This window comes from Bipolaris oryzae (genome assembly GCF_000523455.1).
Source record: "Bipolaris oryzae ATCC 44560 unplaced genomic scaffold scaffold_110, whole genome shotgun sequence".
NCBI classification, from domain to species: domain Eukaryota; kingdom Fungi; phylum Ascomycota; class Dothideomycetes; order Pleosporales; family Pleosporaceae; genus Bipolaris; species Bipolaris oryzae.
In genome coordinates, this window is record NW_006911386.1 from 77,621 (window position 1) to 94,699 (window position 17,079).

Sequence of the window (17,079 nt, forward strand, 5' to 3'; positions counted from 1 at the left end):
AGTAAGCCCTGCATCGTCGCTGCTCACCACAGCAGCAGCAGCCTGCAAACGGCAAATCCCTATCTTTCTGCCTTGCTAGCCTCATCTCCATCCACACACCCACACACCCACAACATCTTTGCAAACGCAAAAAAAACATCCATCCTTCTTCATTTTTTTCCCATCACCATAGCTGCCGGATGCACCGGACGGGCCCCCCGCGTCGTGAGCGCGTCGCGCACACCCGATTACCTCTCGCTTGGCCAACTGATCTACGTGCGCCGCTGCACCTAGCGCATACTTGCATCGATATACCGACCAACCTCTTATTCCATCCTTTGTCTCTGCCTTGCCCTGCTTTTATTTTGTCGACTTTTCCTGCGTCCTTTGCCATGCCCATTGCTGCCAAAGCCCTCTCTGTCCCATGGGCCAAAACGTCCCATTGTCTTTCCCCGCAAACCGTTCTGCAAAGGAGTGTGTCTGTGAGCTCAATTTCCCAGCGCTGGGTTCAACATGCAGGTCAACGCCCTCCGTGCCAGGCAATTTGGTTCATCGTATCATTGGTAATCGGGTCCGTGTTGGGGCTGCAGACAGCGGTCCGCTATGCGTCCGTGCCGGGTATAGATGGTCGCCAAGGCTGATATTGCGAGCATCCGTGTCTTGCGTCTTGCATCTGCCCTTTCCCAAACAACAGCTTGATTAACAACGCGCCACGCTTTATTGACCACAGATACCCTTGAGCACGCAGGATTCCCCCTTAATAAAAAAACACACTGTGTCAGCAACATGACTCTACCCGTGTATACCTACATACTTATATATATATAAACTTGGTGATTGCTGACTAGTCAGGCGTCCCGATGCATAACACAACGACACGCATCGCTATCGGAGCTTTTCCGGTGTTGTCATGCACCGTCCACCCTTTCGTAATCCGCGCTCAACTAATAATGGATCCAGATGCACTGGCTTCCGATACTTTTGTGTACACGTGCTCATTCCTGCTAAGGGGGGCAAAGGAAGCAAGTTTCCTTCTAGAAAACTTGATTTCCATGCGCGCCAAGCACAGGCAAGCATCACTACTGTATATCTTGTTTTCTAATACACGGCAAGCAGCCCTTTTGTGGCCCGCCTAGCGTCACTATACGTATCATTATCATCCACATGCCTATTTCCGTTGTCATTAGCCTCGGTAGCTTCTTACGCTACTACCCAGTACCGCGGTGCAACAAACTACCATCTGCATATCCATTTGCCTATCAGCGGTACATACAATACCCGAGGTGAAAAAAAGATTCAATCCCCGAAAAAAAGGGACATTCTCTCCCAAGAAAAAACGCAGTCAAGCGCCCCCCATCCATCCAAAAGCTAGTACTCTATCAAATACTCGCGCGACGTGTACCCATGGGAATCCCCCAGAGTGCGCGTTGGCGCCTCAACTCGCGTACTTGTGTTCTCCATCTATTCCACACTACACTTAGAACGTCTCCAAGTGGCACCCGACTTGTGTGGATGTACTACTCCCCACGCATTAGTGCGCGGTATTCCTCAAGCTGCATAAGCGTGACTTCGATTTCACTGTTTAATCTTTTAGTATATACTGCCCGGATATGTGTCAAGAAACAAGAGGCTACTTTACCCCAGATCAGGATTCTCAAGATTGACCAAGTTCTGCAAGCGGATTTCTGCTGCAGCCGCGAGAGTCGTAAGGCTATTTAGCGTACGCCGGTCTTCTCCCCTTCGCGGCCCTGCCATCTGTCGCTCTATCATTCGTTGCTCGTCATGGCTACTGTAGAAGTGGATGTAAAGCGAGCGACCTTCTGCGCTATGTAGCGATAGCGTCGTCGCAATAGCGTTGCGTCTGCCTCCTCCTCCTCCTCCTCCTCCTCCTCCTCCTCCTCCCCCTACTACCACTACTGGCCCTGGTGTCCTGGGTGAACACTGATATCTAATTTCGTTGGTTCCGACATCCTGCTTCCAATACAGCACGTCGACGTGTGGACCCCGCATGTCGGACTCCTGGTCTGCAACGTATAAGTTCATGTATCCGCGCTTGACCTTGGCATAGGTATTGAAGTCTTTGGAGCGCAGGTAGTAGCATAGACGCAGTGCTTCTTGCGCTGTTGGCTTGAAATTCGATGGCGAGATCATTTGCGTCCACTCGCATGCTTGATGCCCGCTGAGCGTGTCTGATGGGTAGCATTCTAGGTATCTCAGAGCCTGGAGCTGGACTCGGACGTATTCGAGTGTTCTCTCGCTACCTTCCGTCTCTTCGGCTTCATTGTATATGGTCCTGTCTAGCACAGGCATGATTGTGGTAATAGGCCGGATTGGTCTCGGTTGCGTTGGTGTGGAAGGGGTAACGGTGGGAGCATCGTTGCCGTATAATAGATGTTCCAGGTTATTCGTGTTGCTGTTGGTCGGATTCATCTTTGAGCGTCTGTTTTATGTGGTCGTAGAATGCAGTGGGAAGTCGGTGATAAGTAAGATACGGCGCGATGTCTCTGAGTGGGACTCTGAAAAGGTGAGAATGCTGGGATACTCGTCAGTCAAGCCGATGCGCGATTGCAGACCTACTTGTCCGCACGAGATATTTGCTCAATCTGGAAAACGATCGATCCTGTTCGACAGTGAAAGAATATATGGATTTCGAATGATGCTATAACTCGCCGCGCAAAATCGAGCGAGTAAAATTGAATACATGCCACGGTGGAAGTTTTGATGGGATACTGAGAACCTGGGAGAAGGTGAGCAAGGCAAGAAGGTCTGACCAGCTTTTCTCACCACGCGACTGCCCTTTTTGGGCCGAACCCCTCCACGTATAGCTATTCACTCTTTCTTCAAGCTGACGTGAGGGTGAAAGTGATTGCTTAGCCTGACTTGAGTGGTACTTTGCCCTTTGCAAAGTGGGTGGGTCGCCTTTAGTGCCAATCATGATGTGGACTTTGCCAATCACAGGGTTTTACATAGAATAAAACGCTGTCTAAACCATAGGAGAGCCTGTTCGCACTCTTAGATAAACATGGCTCTGATATCGCGTTAAAACGCGATGAAAGATGGTTAGGTAAGGCGTATACCGGAACTTATTGTATCAGCCTAGAGACTTTCTTAGTAGCATTCGAGGAGTGTTATGCAGTATTTCTGTAAGGAAAAAAAGCACAGAATTCATCGAAAGTAAGTTCTACAAGGAAAGAAACCGCTTTCTCTGACTTGACGACCAGAAACTTGCGTCCTTGCTTGTCTGATGACACAAGGTTGACAGCATTTGTAAACGTATGATATCTTCGTCTACATCAATAATGCTAATTTCTCTTTGTTCAACGACGCTACGTGGTTTTAATGTTTAGAGGCATATAGTCCGTCTAGAAACACCTCAAAAGGTAATCTAGCAGTTTCATTTCTGCTAGTGTGATCGATAATGTGTTATTGGTATGCTTATTTAGTTAGCGGTTTGTAAGCCCTTCGAAGTGACATAGGTGTGCTTCTAGAAGCATTACTACCAGACTTGCTTTTGCTAATAGTGATGAGCTAAGATGCGTTGCTGAGTGGAGAAGATGTATGCTCGCCACATTTAAGATACAATGGCTTCATGACAAGTAAGATGATACCTTTTTTCATACATCGTCCTTGGTTATGTTTCTGAAAGGAATTCAGAGACGTGATTTATTCTTGATGTACTTAACCATTTCTTTTGTATTGTATGATTCAAAATCCTGTGTCTAATGATTTCAATTATCAAAGCAAAGACAGCTACTCCTATGTCCATACAACTACCTCATCGACAATGAACTCTTCAAGTCTTTGCAGTATATCTTATTCTCTTGCATACAACACAATGCTCTACATCCTACAAAGGCCCCTTTCCCGTTCCATAAAGTATTCTACACTAACTCCTGAAAAGGAGTAAAGTTCCCAGCACCCCCAGAGGTACTGTCAATGCTAGACTACAAACCAATAATCACTATCCTCCTGTAACCCCTTATACCCACATCTTTACAGCCCCACACGTGACGTTACAGCCCATTTTCTGAAACAGACTACACTAGTCTACATCCACCAAAGATCACCATACGCATGCACACGCCTCCTTCCACATCTGCCGTAAAAAAAAAGGAAAAGGAAAGCTAATGACTTGCATCTCACCCTGAACCAAACAACTTGACAGCGGGCAGCATGCGGCAAGTTACTCGAAGGCCTTGGCGCCATCGTGGAGGGATGGCGGTGGCGAAAGAGAGAAAAAAAGGGTCAACAGGCCGAGGTGCGGCGACAACAAGCAAATACAGCCCCTCCCCTCCCTCACCTCGTGTCCGGAGAAAGATAGACCAGGACGATCACAAAGGGACTTTTGCCCGTTTGCCACAGACGGGTGTGCCTGTCCATCACTTCAGGGACTGCGGGCGGGAAGAAGCAATATGATGCCACTGCTGTTTGCAAGACTCGTGAGGCTGAAGAGGGGGGGGGATGTCAGGTACCACGGGGTCTAGAATTGGGGAAGAGGGTGTAAAAGGCTATGACGTATGCACAACCCATGATCTTGATTTCCAACTCTCTTTCCCTCTTCTTTCACCACGTCTACTTTCTCTCCTATATTGCATTCTAGCCCTATTGGCTGGAATGTCTAAGTTTTTTTTCGCCTTTCTAATGTCGGTGAGGGATTAGCTTGGTGAGGTGTAGTTGGTTGGTGCCCACCCGAACCACAACCCCTCCTCTGCAACCCCCCACACGTGTCCAAGCAATGCCCGCACCCGTTTCAACACCATGCATGCGCAAAACGCGCATAGTGTGCGTATCGGATACGCATAACCAGACACCCAAGCTGCCTCGAGGTGACGTGCTCATTCACGCCGGCGACTTGACAAATCAAGGGAGCTATAGCGAATTGAAAAAAGCTGTGGAATGGGTAGAGAAGCAAGATTTTGAAGCAAAAATTGTGGTTGCCGGTAATTTACAAATTCCTATCTGGATTGAAATGGTTGGTGGGGCTGATGAGTTTTTTTCTCTTGTTCCTTCCTGAGCAGGCAATCACGAAATCACGCTCGATGCACCGTTTTTCAACAAAAACAAGGGCTTGTGGAAATGGCCTGGCGACCAAGACCCCACGGCGTGCAAAAAATTGTTGGTCGAGTCAAAGTCGATTACGTACCTTGAGCATACCACTACTACGGTCAAGCTTACCTCACCAAACGGACCGGGAACACGGTTCACGGTATTCGGTAGTCCGTATACGCCCCAGCAAGCGAATTGGGCCTTCCAATACCGAGTAGAGGAGGCTGAAGATCTATGGAATAAGATTCCAGAGGGGGTAGACATTGTCGTGACTCATACACCGCCAAAAGGCCATTGCGATAGATCGGCAGAGGCTTCAAGAGACGGCAGAGAAGGGTGCCCAGCTTTGTTACGAAGATTGTCGAAGATCCGCCCCAAGTTGAGCATCTGCGGCCATATCCATAGAGGACGAGGTGTCGAGACAGTACGGTGGAGGACTCAGCCCTTGGACCAAGCCACGCAGAGCGATAGTGGTAGCCTAGTGCAAAGCGTAGAATTCTGGAGCGATCCAGGAAGAACTAGTAACAAATTGTCCTTAGTTGACTTGACCATCAAGTCAAGAGCAGGGCGCGACTTGGGCTGCGATACAGGGCTGCCACGTCAAGGTATGCCTGACTCGATGCAAGAGGGTACTGTGAGAAGCCAGGCTGCTGCATCTCCTGCGCCGGATGTTACATGGCGTCAGCCCCCATCCGGTGATGGGAACCTTGTCCCGACGTCAAGCCTCACTGGTATTGCCCTTGAGAATAATGAGGCGTGGTGGAGAGGAGAGAACCATAGTAAAAATTTGAGGAATGCAGGACATGCATGTCTCAATGATGGATGCAGGACGGGTCGGGCTTTTGGGGGTGCAGAGACGGCGCGTATTGCAACGACGACAGTGGTCAACGCAGCATACCTGGGCCCAAGGATTGCTGGAAAGCCTACCGGGCACCATAAGCCGATCGTTGTCGATGTTCAAGTGCCCGTATGGAAGTTGCCAGACGAGGAGTGAATGAGGTGGCTGATGTGGGATGACATGTGCAGTGCAGCGTACCTGTCGGACATGATATCATTTCTGGTGGCCAGCACCTGTTCTCTCGTGTGCACAAGACATGTTCGTCGCCAGTTGTGCTGCGCAATAGTGGAGGACCACGTAGAGGGACCTGCTTCGCCAGGAGCCCGTGGGTAGGATATGTCATTATTGGGCGTGACACGCAGAAGAGCCCCGCCTCACCCCGCATAGGCGTATCTTATCGTCCAACCACGCCAGGGCCTAACATGTGCCAATTCGGGACGGATCGAGTGGGAACAAATCTCACATGGGACAAAAAATCGTCAGCCTGGCGACGCAAGCGCCGTGCCCTGACCCGAGTTTTGACGGCCCACCGGGGGGCCCCCTCCACGAGCCAGCTGCGATGCGGAGGATGCGCAGCGCAGCGCAGTCATGCCATGCCATGGTGCCCTAGGGCGACCAAGACCTGGTGACGGGTGGTTGAGCGTTCGGCATCAGGCTGTCTCAGAGGGCTGGTCAGGCCGAAGACAGGTCTGGTTGGGTGTTGGGCGTGACGGGGAGCCGGCCGTGTGCCTTCGGTTGCAGAGTGCTCCATCTGTGACCAGGACGGCGGCGTGGATTCGCTGTGTGTTGCAAAGTGTCTTCAGCGGGGATGCTGACCGTTCTGGGTCGCTTTCTGGGCCTCGCAAGTCATGCCGGCTGAGGGGAATACTCCTATCAGATGCAATGGAGCCCCAAGTCTCAAACGACCATGTGGCCGCTGGTAGGCGTGATTGGACTGGATGTTTCGTAGGCGCCGTGACCGATGCGACGTGCAGCATGCTCATGTGAAGCGGCGGCGGCGGCTTGCGCGATGCGATGGCATGGCCCCACGGAAGGGCCTGGTCTAGGTGTAGGAGAAGGCGGACGGAAGCCGAAAGCACGCGGTGCCGTGACAGCCTTCAGCCCTGAGTAGAGGACCACTACCACCCGTGCGAAGTTGGGTAAGCCAGTCATGCTTGCGCGAGGCAATACACACCAGCCGCAGCATCGCCAGGGGGGGCTCCTAGAGCCGGCCTACTCATCAATCCTGGCGCAGCGTTATAGTAAACCGCAACGCCCCAGCTGCTTGCGGGCTGGCTGACTGATTTGACCATACTGCTGTCCGTCTGTCCGCATCCTCCCTCGACTGCCCTGTTTTTTTTTGGTGACTCTCCCCTTCTTCCTCGCCATCATCACCCACGACGGCGTGCGATCGATGCCAACCATTGCCCGCCGCATTTTATTGGCATAGTAGCATATTGGCGTCGCTGAAACGGTGACGTCGCAGCATCCACACCGCATATTCCGCACCCGTAGAGCAGCGCTGCCGGGCATCCTCAAGGCAGCTAATCGAACGCATTGTTGCGGCGCAAAGAGAGGAAAAAGTAAAAGAAAACAAGACAACACAGCCTCACTACTGGCGTCCTAAGCACACACACTTTCTTTGTCAGGCTTGTTTAATCCGCCTTTTTTTCGCCATCACTACGACCTTCTGCGGTCTTCGATGCGAGCGTCTGTGTTCGCGGCTCGGTCCACTCTTCCTTAGGTCAGCGAAAGTAACCTGGCCCAGCCATCCTCGTCATCCCCCCTTGCCCAGACACGTTCGCCGTCCGCTGTCCGCTGTCCGTCTTCCGCTCTCACCACCCAAGCACCACGCACCACGCAACACATACCCGACTCTCCTTAAAGCCCTTCGCCACCAAGCGCCTTCCGGGCCTCTCTCTCGCTACCTATCCCCTAAATTGTGGCGCTGCCTATCTGCGTATACATACCAGCCACGCCGTCCATCCCATCCATCCCAGCTCCGCCACAGGCATTGGCTGCATTGACTTTTTCCCCGTGCCTGTGCCAGCCCAACAGTTGCCCTACCGCTTCGACGGGCTCTCTATAAAGTATACGCGAAGCCCCACCGCGCAATCGATTAGCACTATTCCCCCCTCCAACCCCCCCGCCTCCCATTTACACACACACAAACCACCATGGACTTGGATCCCACGCCCGACCACTACAAGGCCCTCGGCCTCGACAGGAGTGCCACCGCCGCGATCATCAAGTCCACATACCGCAAACTGGTACTCAAGTGCCATCCCGATAAAGTCACAGACCCCGCATTGAAGGAGCAGAAGCAGGAGGAGTTTCACCGCATCCAGCAAGCCTACGAATGTCTCATCGACGACGAAAAGCGGGCTCACTACCACGCAGTCCTCGAGCTTGAGAAGCTGCGCAAGGAAAAGGCCGCAAGACAAGCCGCTGCGCCACGCGACAGGACTGCGCGCTTCGACGTCCCAACACCTGGTGGTTCGTCTTTTACCGCAAATGGTCCCACGCGATACGCCACCGAGTACCGCGCACCTCAATCGTCGCGTGACGATGCCAGCCGTTATCAGGAGCGTGAGCGTGAGCGTGAACGCTCCCACCACCAAGCTTACACACCTAAGCCTACTGCGCCACCCCGATCCAGCCGTGAAAAAGAGTCTTCAAAAAGCAGCAGATATGCCAAGGAAGACCGTGGTCGATCAGAACGTGAAAAGCCACGTGCCAAGGAGGTCCGCAGCGACCGCAAATTCGCATCTGCTGAGAGTGAATCATCAGCCGATGAGAAGGCGCGCCACGAATCGGGATACAAGATTCGCACTGAAGAAGATGCTCGTCGCAAGGCTGCTGAAGAGCGCCGATCCTACGAAGAGGCACGCCACACCACTCTTCCCACTCACCGTAAGATGAGCGTACAGGCTGAGGAGGCACTTCGCTACCAGCACAAGTCGCGCGCGCAGGTTGAAGAGGAGATAACGTCATCTCGCCCTATGCCTGCTAGAGCATCCTCGCGCGATTACTATGCCGCCGAGCCCCGCTCTTCCCGCCGCGAGTCTTCTCGCGCTGAGGCTCCCGTACGTAGGTCTTCTGCCAGGCCCAACAAGGACCGCCCTTCAATGTCGCGTCGCGAAACCGATCGAACCGATCGCGGTATTCCCGAGGTCGTAGATTGGGCTGAGGAGAGGCGCACTGAAGAGAGGCGCCCTCCTATGTTCAAGCACTCGACATCGTCACCCATTGAGCTTGGACGTGGAATCCCGCAGCGTTCCTACACCGAACGACTACCACGACGTACTGAGACTTCACCGCCCCCGGCACCACCGGCTTTCCACCGCTCATCGACGATGCCCCACCCATCGTCCTCGCGCAGGAAGGAGTCCGCTGCGCCTCGATCTTCTGGTCTACGCGAAACCACTACTTCTGAGCAATACGTCAACCCCGAAAGAGATGCCTTCCCTACCATCCCACCGGTACAGCAGACTACGCCCAGCAGCACCAAGAAGGTTTACTATTACCCGGTCAGTGGAGGTGGTGTCTCTGTCCGCCCGGAAGAAATTCCAACCGCCGCTCGTCACGTGCCGCGCGAACCATCACGCTACCAACGGTCGCCATCGCCATCGCCAATCGGCAAACCCCCGATTGGCGCTAACCGTCCGGTAGAGCCCACCACTTCCTACAAGACGGCGCCGCGCCCATCCATGCCGAGCCGCAACGAGTCGTACCGTACAGTGTCGCCCGTTCGTGGCTCCGAAGATCGCGGACGTTCTGGAAGACCCAAGCTCTACGGAGAAATTGGACGCCAGCCTAGCTTCGACCCCAACGATGTGCAGTTCAGTCGCCGATATGGCCCAGAAGACGTCAGATGGGCGCCCAGATCCGGCGAGCCTGACAAAGGATACTCTACTAAGCCTTCTTTGGGCAGAACTGCAACATATGTCTACTAGGCATTCATTGTCAATGAGTGAGAGAATGACTTTTTACCTCATTAACATTATACATGGGCAAAATTCATTATGCCTCAGGATACCCTACCCACCATGAAACCCGGGTATATCATTTCCCGGGTTCTTTTTTGCATTTTATCGGTTTTGTTTTTTCCTCTGGCGTTTTCTTAAGGCTGGGTCGCGGAGTTGTTTTCTAAGGCAACTCGCAGTGCGTAACTTTGCTTTTTTTTGTTGACGACACCACGCAAGTGCTGCGTTGGGTCCCAAGTCTTCTCTCCATCCCCGCCTCCCTTACCCCAAGGTGTATATTTCTCGTGCTTTTATGCTTATTTTTCGATTCCTGTCTTATTTCCACCCACCTTCGTTCCAATTGCTTTTTTGATCTTCTTCTTCTTCTTCTTTCTTCAACCGATTGCCGGTTGCTCGATGCGGCCCAAGAGAAAGTCAACTAGTTTGACTTTCTTTTTTTTCCTTATAGACGCGAGTTTTACTCTTTCTCACACTCGCTTTTTTTGTTTTTCCACAAATACCGGGGGTAAGGGAGAGTGTGCGCGCGGGACATAAGCATATTATGTCTACACTCTCGCTTTTTTTTCCAACAAGAGGCGCTCATGTTAACGTGCACGAGTTCCAACGAAAATTTCGCCTGTCGTTTCTGCACGTTTTTATGTGTCTTGCTTTTTTTCGGGGAGCATTTACAAACCAACTACTATATAAATTATTATTATTACGGCCAAATTCTGTTCTTTCATCCCATCTTTTTTTTTTACACAATTGTAGTCTCGCGACGATGCCAAAGGGATGGGGGAAACCAACGTACGTAGTTTTTTGCCAGAATAGAATTGTCATCACGCCTTGTGTTTTTTTCTCTCTAAATCATGTGCTTATGTTCTTGACTTCGAAGTGACTAAAAGGAACGAAGGAAGAAAAAAATCAATTGCTGACCTCACGTGTTGTTGCTGTTGTTGTTGTTGCTGTTGTTGTTGTTGCTGTTGTTGTTGTTGCTGTTGTTGTTGTTGCTGTTGTTGTTGTTGCTGTCGTCGTCTTCCAGCTTGATGACGTTCATTATTATGCATCAGCCAACTCTAATCTCCTCAGCTGACCAACATAACACCAAGGTAATAAATATAGCTTGGTAACTAGAACACCCATTTACAACACATGTACTCCACATAATCACGTAATCATCAAGTTTCTTCACGGTGCAAAACTCGTACATGTAATGTAAAAATGTAATATGTGATTTCCACTCATGTATACAGCCCCTCCAGTCCCCCAGCCCCAACCCCAACCCCCTTCTTCAATTGCCACCTTCCCGCCTTTCCCCGCTTCCCCTCCCCCCACAAAAGAAGAAGAAGAAGAAGAAGAAGAAGAAGAAGAAGAAGAAGAAGAAGAAGGAAAAACAAAGAAAAGAAAAGAAAAAGAGCCGGGTAAGTTACTACCTTGACCTCGCCTGGGTATAGAGAATCCATAGACAACACATAGCGAGAGAAAGAGGACGAGGAGGGGTGGGCAAATAAAGTAAGGCCAGGAAAAAAAAGGAAAAAATCCCCTTAAATAAAGTTATCCAGATACACAATCACACACACACGCACACACGCACACACACCTACACTGAAACTAGACTCGATTGGGTCTTTTCACCCAGATCGAGCTCTCCATTTCCCTTACTTCCACCTAAAAGAAAAGCCCCCTCCTTATCCCGCGAGAATTTCCCCCCCCCCAAAAAGGACACAAGAAAAACGCCTGCTGCTGGCTGATGGAGGATGTGAGCCAAGCAGATTCACAAAAAAAACAGTGATAGTAGACAAGAAAACACAAAGGAAAAAACAACCAAGGATACAAACCCCCAAACAATGTGGGGTAATGTACTTTCCGCTGGATTGGGGTGTGCAGCGCTTTGGCATGGCTCGTAACATCGATACTGAGAGGGGGATCAAACCAATAAAAGAGAAAAGAAAGGGAGAAAGAAGAAAAAAAGGTATGACGTAGATATACAAAGCAGCGAGAGTTGTAGTGATGAATGGCTGGTTTGAACAAGAGAGATAGAGGAAAGAGGAGGGGATAGAGCTTTGACAAAAAACAAATGAGTGGAAGGCCGTGGAGGGTTGGCGGAACTAGGCACTAGAAACTAGGACATTACACTTTTTGTTTGGCGTAACTCAACGCGCATTAGTCCTCCACAAGGCACAAGTAGTCAAAGCCGTCGAGGAAGACGAGCTTGTAAAAGAGAAACAGAGTCTTGACACAAAGAAAAGCTGACTGCCAAAAGAGGAAACAGGTCGGTACTGCCTTAGTGGTACTTGGCGCGGCCGCCGATTCATACAAAACGTCTTACAAACGTTGCTGAACTGCAATACGAGCTGATGCGATTTGAAACCATCCAAAGTTCAAACGCTCAATGTCGGTGGCGTCGCAATTTCCGAGAGAAGGAGAAATTCCTTTACGAGAAACTGCGAAATTTCTGGCCTGGTGGTCGGGGTAACTGAACCTTGATATCGGGTATACTCCCCGAACATCCGTAGCGAGTCATGGAACCGGAATTTCAATTTACGAATCCGGGCTTAGGCTCTCCAAATGGATCCGCTTTTGCTCATAGCACATCCCAAATGTTGCGGACAATTGGACTGACTCCAGTCTGTACGGGACTTCGAGGATCAGCAGTAGCCTTATCAGGTGTCCAGTGCCGCGGCATCGGGTCTTCCCATGCAGTATGGCCGTTTCGGCCATCCTTGATCGTGCCGTTTGATGAAACCGGGCTTGCATCCTCACCAGGGCTCTGCAGTTCAAAGCGGAAGGGGTTCCTGGTGAATTCTTCTGCACGGGGTGACATGAGGGCGTCAATGTCGTCTGCAGCATGCCGAGGAACCGCTGCCCTTGGCAGTTTCGACTGGATCTCGGTTTGCAGTTTCTGTAGTTTCCGTTGCTCACTCATGTTTGGGGATGAAAACCTTGTTCGAATGGCCTTTCCGGGAGTAGAGAGGAAGGTTTCGCTTGGGGTCCGCGGGGTGGCTGGTGCTTTAGGAAGCGCAAATGGGGTCGTTGTATGCGCACCACCGTGGTTTATAACTTGTTTCGCCGGTGAATTGCTGTGGCTGTCTACTCGAGGTCCGGCTAACTGGAATTGCTTCGATGTGGACATGTTCAGCGGAACCGGAGATCCGAAAATGGTATTCGTCTGTGCTGTGCCATCCAGGGATGCGAAGCCATTGAAAGTTTGATGTGCAGGCGGTAGGATGGCCTGGAACGAGGGTCTCCGGTCTTCCGATTCAAGGGCTTTGATAGTGGCAATACTGCTCGGCCTATCGAAAGGATTGAAATCCGCTCTAGTAGGTGAAGTCAAGCCAAAGGGATCCTCGTCTCCTAGCCTGGGCTTCAATGGAGTCATGTGGAACTCGGTAGCACGTGGTGACGTCAAATCTTCCTCCAAACGGTCGTTAGTTCTAGCAAAGATATCATCGGAGAATTTGGTCTTCACTGGCGAAGCGATTTCTGGAGATTTTGCGTCATCATTGTCATAGTGGTCCTGGAAAGGTGCCGGTTGACCAAGATGGAATGAAGTGCCGTGTGATGACAAGGGGCCATAAGATTCATTGGCATCGTCCTGCATAGCTTTAGACATGTCAAGCTTGGAGCTGCGTGGTGAAATTCCTGGGATTACGCCATCCATTGCCTGTGGAGCAGAATCAGGTTCCTCGTTGTCTAGATCGTAGCCCGCTGGCCAAGAATTGTCAAATGATGTTTTGATTGGAGACATGATGCCAGAGTCTGCTGTATCGTAGGACGGGAAAGTGGGTATGTTGAAACTTGCGACAGCAGGGGACCTCAAGGGTTCAAAGTTCGATGGTTGCATGGGAGCCAAAAGCCTTTCTTCAGTTCTAGATGAGGCGCCCTCGTCGATACCAAGGTTAGGTCGTAATCGAAGTTGACGGGAAAAGTTGGGAAATGAGGGGGGTTGGACATCGTCTGGTGACTGCGGTGTTGCTTCGCCGCTGGAGATATCTTCAGTATGTATGGTCGGCACATCATTGCTAGTCACCGAGACCATAGGGACGACTTGGCCCTTGGGATCGACGTATGGTGTGGTGGCCGGGGCCGGCTGGGATGTGAGCTCGAAATGCAATGGGCTAGAGTCCCATGACCTGCGGAAACCAGGCGAGAAAGCACCAGTGGGCGCAGACAGTGGACCTGGAGAGATTGCGATCATGTTTCCCGTGCTAGCACGTTGCATGGTCATGTCGCAGTCAGGAGGAAGCGGTGCCGTGCGCGGAGTACGCGATCCTGATCCACCGTCTCGATCGTACGAAGAGTACTTGTTCGATCCTGAAGGAAGACCAGCAGATCGTCGACCATAGCCTTGATTGTGATATGAGCGGCTCTCGTTCTGCCTCAGCAAGCTGTTGCGGAATTCTTGAAGCTGCATGATAAGGTTCATGTTGGGCCCAATCCACTTGCTTCGCTTCTTCGCCTTGTCGTATGCTTCTTGAACGCTCATTTGAGGATCTTTGTACAAGCCATAGGCGACAATCAAACTAGCAGAGCGACTGACACCACACTGACAATGAATGAGTACGCGTTTCCCTTGCTGCACCCGCTCGTCAATCATTCTCACGAGCTTGTGGAGGTCAGGGACAATGTCGGTGTTATGCTCCCATGGCATATGGATGTACTCTGGTGTTTTGTATGTCTTGCCATCGATGACAACCTCGCGTGGCTGTATCGTCTGCATTACTGGTGCCGTGGCTTTGGGTGTCGTTGGAGAGTTGTCACCCATGCCAAAGGATTGCTTTGGTCTCTGCGAAAGGGTAGCAAAGTCAATATTCTCCGCTGGTGGGCCATCCACGCGTCTGGCATCGATATCCTTTTGTGATTCTCCCGATGGTTCAGTAAAAGGATTTTTGACTTCACTTGCAACGTTGATAATGACATCGAAAGTCGTGGCCTGTACAGCTGTAGGCTCAAAGTAGAGGTATACACCGGCCTCATATATGCAGATGGGACCGTTGGGGTATGCTGCTGGCTTTTCCTCACGTGATTGGGGGACGTCAAAGTTCGGCTCTTGATCCTCCTCTTCCTCCATTTCAAAGGGAACTTCGGCAAGACCAGTTGGCTTATTCACAATAGGACGTGGAGGCAATTGCATGCCACCGAACGGGTTTACACTTGGTGAGCATAACGGCAAAGAAGGGGATGACTGGAAATGACGAAGGGCCGGGCGATTGAAGGATGGCGTTGAAGGTATGAGGAGTCGTACTGGCTTGTTGTCTGTGCTGCCGGGTGTCGATATCGTCAGGCTCAGATTGGATGGTCTTCGCTTGGGTGGTGTCGGCGGTTTGATGAACAGTGGTGATGGAGGTGCCGAACTATTCTTCTCCTTTGGCGCAACCGCAATAGGTGCTGGGGTGTGCGCTCGCAGGTTGCTTAGGGAAGACGCTGTGTTGATACCGAGGTTTTTGAGATTCCGTGGTTTCTTCGCAGGCGTTGTTGGGCGCTGTAGCTCGAAAAATGTACTTGAGTCTCCAGACGGCTGTTCTGTCCTTCTTGACCTGAAATCGGCGACACATGACGAAGGGGCGAGTGTTCTTCCAAGAGGCGACTCTGGTGACACGCCCGGGGATGGGTCGGTCACAGATGACGAATCCATGGTTGAAATGGTAGTCGTGGGAGAGTTGTCGGACGAGGTTGTCGAGTTGCTTTCCCGGCTTTCGGTGTGAATGTGAAACGAGGAGAAGGGCGCGCTCGAGGATGTGGTTGGGCTTGTTGCTGGGCGCACTAGATTAACGCCATTCCCGTCTGCATGGCCCTTGTTGTGGTGTTCTCCCCCGAATACAGCGCCGAACGAGGGCATGGGCATAAACGATCGCGAACTAGTCTGCACCATAGTGGATTCTAGAGGTGTCGTCTGGGTTGCGGGAGGGGGGCAGCGCGCGCGTCGAGGCCAACGAGGAGCTGGAGGTAAGATGGAGGGTAATTTGGAGCAGGTCGCAAGGGACTGCCCAAGAGCGTTGGAAGGGAAAGAAGAATTAGATGTAGAGAAGGGCCTTTTCAAAGCCGGACTGTCAGCGACATGTGTTGTGGGTAGGGTGGACATGACAAGCGCATGTGTTTCGAAACGTGAAGTATGCAATGGGGGAGAGGGAGAGGGAGGTGTAGGTTGAAGACGGTGTGTCCGAGTTTGAGACAGACTTGTGTGCGGACGAGAGGGTAGGTGTAGTCGAGCAAGCCGCAGGCAGTAGTCGCCAGGTGACGGTTGTCCGTACATACACAATGCCAGGCTCAGACACACGCATAGTGGTCAATACAGGCGAAGAGAGGGCGAGGCAGGGGGGTGGGTGCGAGGGCGCAGGGTGCAGGGGTGACGGAGACAAGAGAAGACGCAGCTTACCTAGTAGCCAGCGGCGACGGCAGTGGTGGCAGTAGAGGCAGTGTTGGTGGTGGTGAATGGGAGCGAGAATACCAGATCCTCGACTAAGCGCCTGAGGGAAGGAGTGACTGGGCCGGCGATGCGCCTATGCCTGGGAGAAAGCGGCGCAGAGAGGCAGAAAAAGTCGACTGATGGCGCCGGTGCGGGTCGTCGAGGCGGGTGTGGGTGGTGTTTGCGAGAGAGAGCCACGAATTGTACACTGCGACACACACACACACACTCACACGCACAGAGGACGAGCGACGGGCTCAGATGCGGAGACTTGTGCAGGGTGTGGTGACCAGCTTGGGAGGGGACGATGGAAGCCGGTCGTGGCAGAGCCGCTGCCGCCTGGTGTTTGGGGGGGAGAGGGAGATCGTGGGGAGGCGGGCAGGCGAGCAGGCGAGCAGGCGATGGTCGAGTGTTGAGGCGGCGTGAATGCGTCGCTCATTGTCCATGGGGGAGAGAGGAGCCAGGGCAGGGACGCTAGGCGTGGCTGCTGTGTGCAAGCGCCGACGTCCAAAATAGCAACCGCCAGCCGTGCGCTACGAGGCAGCTGCGACCACTAGCACGCCATAGCCTGCCCGCCTCCCACGCAGCCAGCGCCGCCTTACTGGGCCATGACTGGGCCATGACTGGGCCATGACTGGGCCATAACTGCGGACGAGCTGTCCTGTCCACCGCGCCCGCCGAGCAGTTTGGGCGGTGCGAACTTGTTCACGCCCACTCCCACCGGTACCGGCACTGGCACTGGCCTCTGCCCTCTGCCCTCTGTCCTCGCTCTGCCCTCTGCCCTCTGTCCTCGCTCTGCCCTTTCGCCATCAGCCACCGGCCCTGAGCCACCAGCCGACTCCCATTGGCTGCCGCCCGCCTGCACC

General features: G+C 52.3%; 4 protein-coding genes across 4 annotated transcripts; 2 read left to right on the forward strand and 2 right to left on the reverse strand.

Moving 5' to 3' along the window:
• Nucleotides 1–1,496: 1,496 nt before the first annotated feature.
• COCMIDRAFT_100782 (uncharacterized protein) lies at nucleotides 1,497–2,409 on the reverse strand (the record flags this gene model as incomplete). Its single annotated transcript, XM_007691840.1, has 2 exons — nucleotides 1,497–1,557; nucleotides 1,619–2,409. The coding sequence occupies 2 exons, from the start codon at nucleotides 2,407–2,409 to the stop codon at nucleotides 1,497–1,499; spliced, it is 852 nt and encodes a 283-aa protein (XP_007690030.1).
• Nucleotides 2,410–4,714: 2,305 nt separating this feature from the next.
• Nucleotides 4,715–6,019, forward strand: COCMIDRAFT_7110 (uncharacterized protein; the record flags this gene model as incomplete). The annotated part of the gene is made up of 2 exons (XM_007691813.1): nucleotides 4,715–4,919; nucleotides 4,998–6,019. 2 exons carry the CDS (start codon nucleotides 4,715–4,717, stop codon nucleotides 6,017–6,019), a joined length of 1,227 nt encoding a protein of 408 aa, XP_007690003.1.
• A 2,000-nt stretch (nucleotides 6,020–8,019) lies between these two features.
• Nucleotides 8,020–9,798, forward strand: COCMIDRAFT_28075 (uncharacterized protein; the record flags this gene model as incomplete). The annotated part of the gene is made up of 1 exon (XM_007691818.1): nucleotides 8,020–9,798. The coding sequence occupies one exon, from the start codon at nucleotides 8,020–8,022 to the stop codon at nucleotides 9,796–9,798; it is 1,779 nt and encodes a 592-aa protein (XP_007690008.1).
• A 2,593-nt stretch (nucleotides 9,799–12,391) lies between these two features.
• Nucleotides 12,392–15,679, reverse strand: COCMIDRAFT_28076 (uncharacterized protein; the record flags this gene model as incomplete). Its single annotated transcript, XM_007691819.1, has 1 exon — nucleotides 12,392–15,679. One exon carries the CDS (start codon nucleotides 15,677–15,679, stop codon nucleotides 12,392–12,394), a length of 3,288 nt encoding a protein of 1,095 aa, XP_007690009.1.
• Between the last annotated feature and the right edge of the window lie 1,400 nt (nucleotides 15,680–17,079).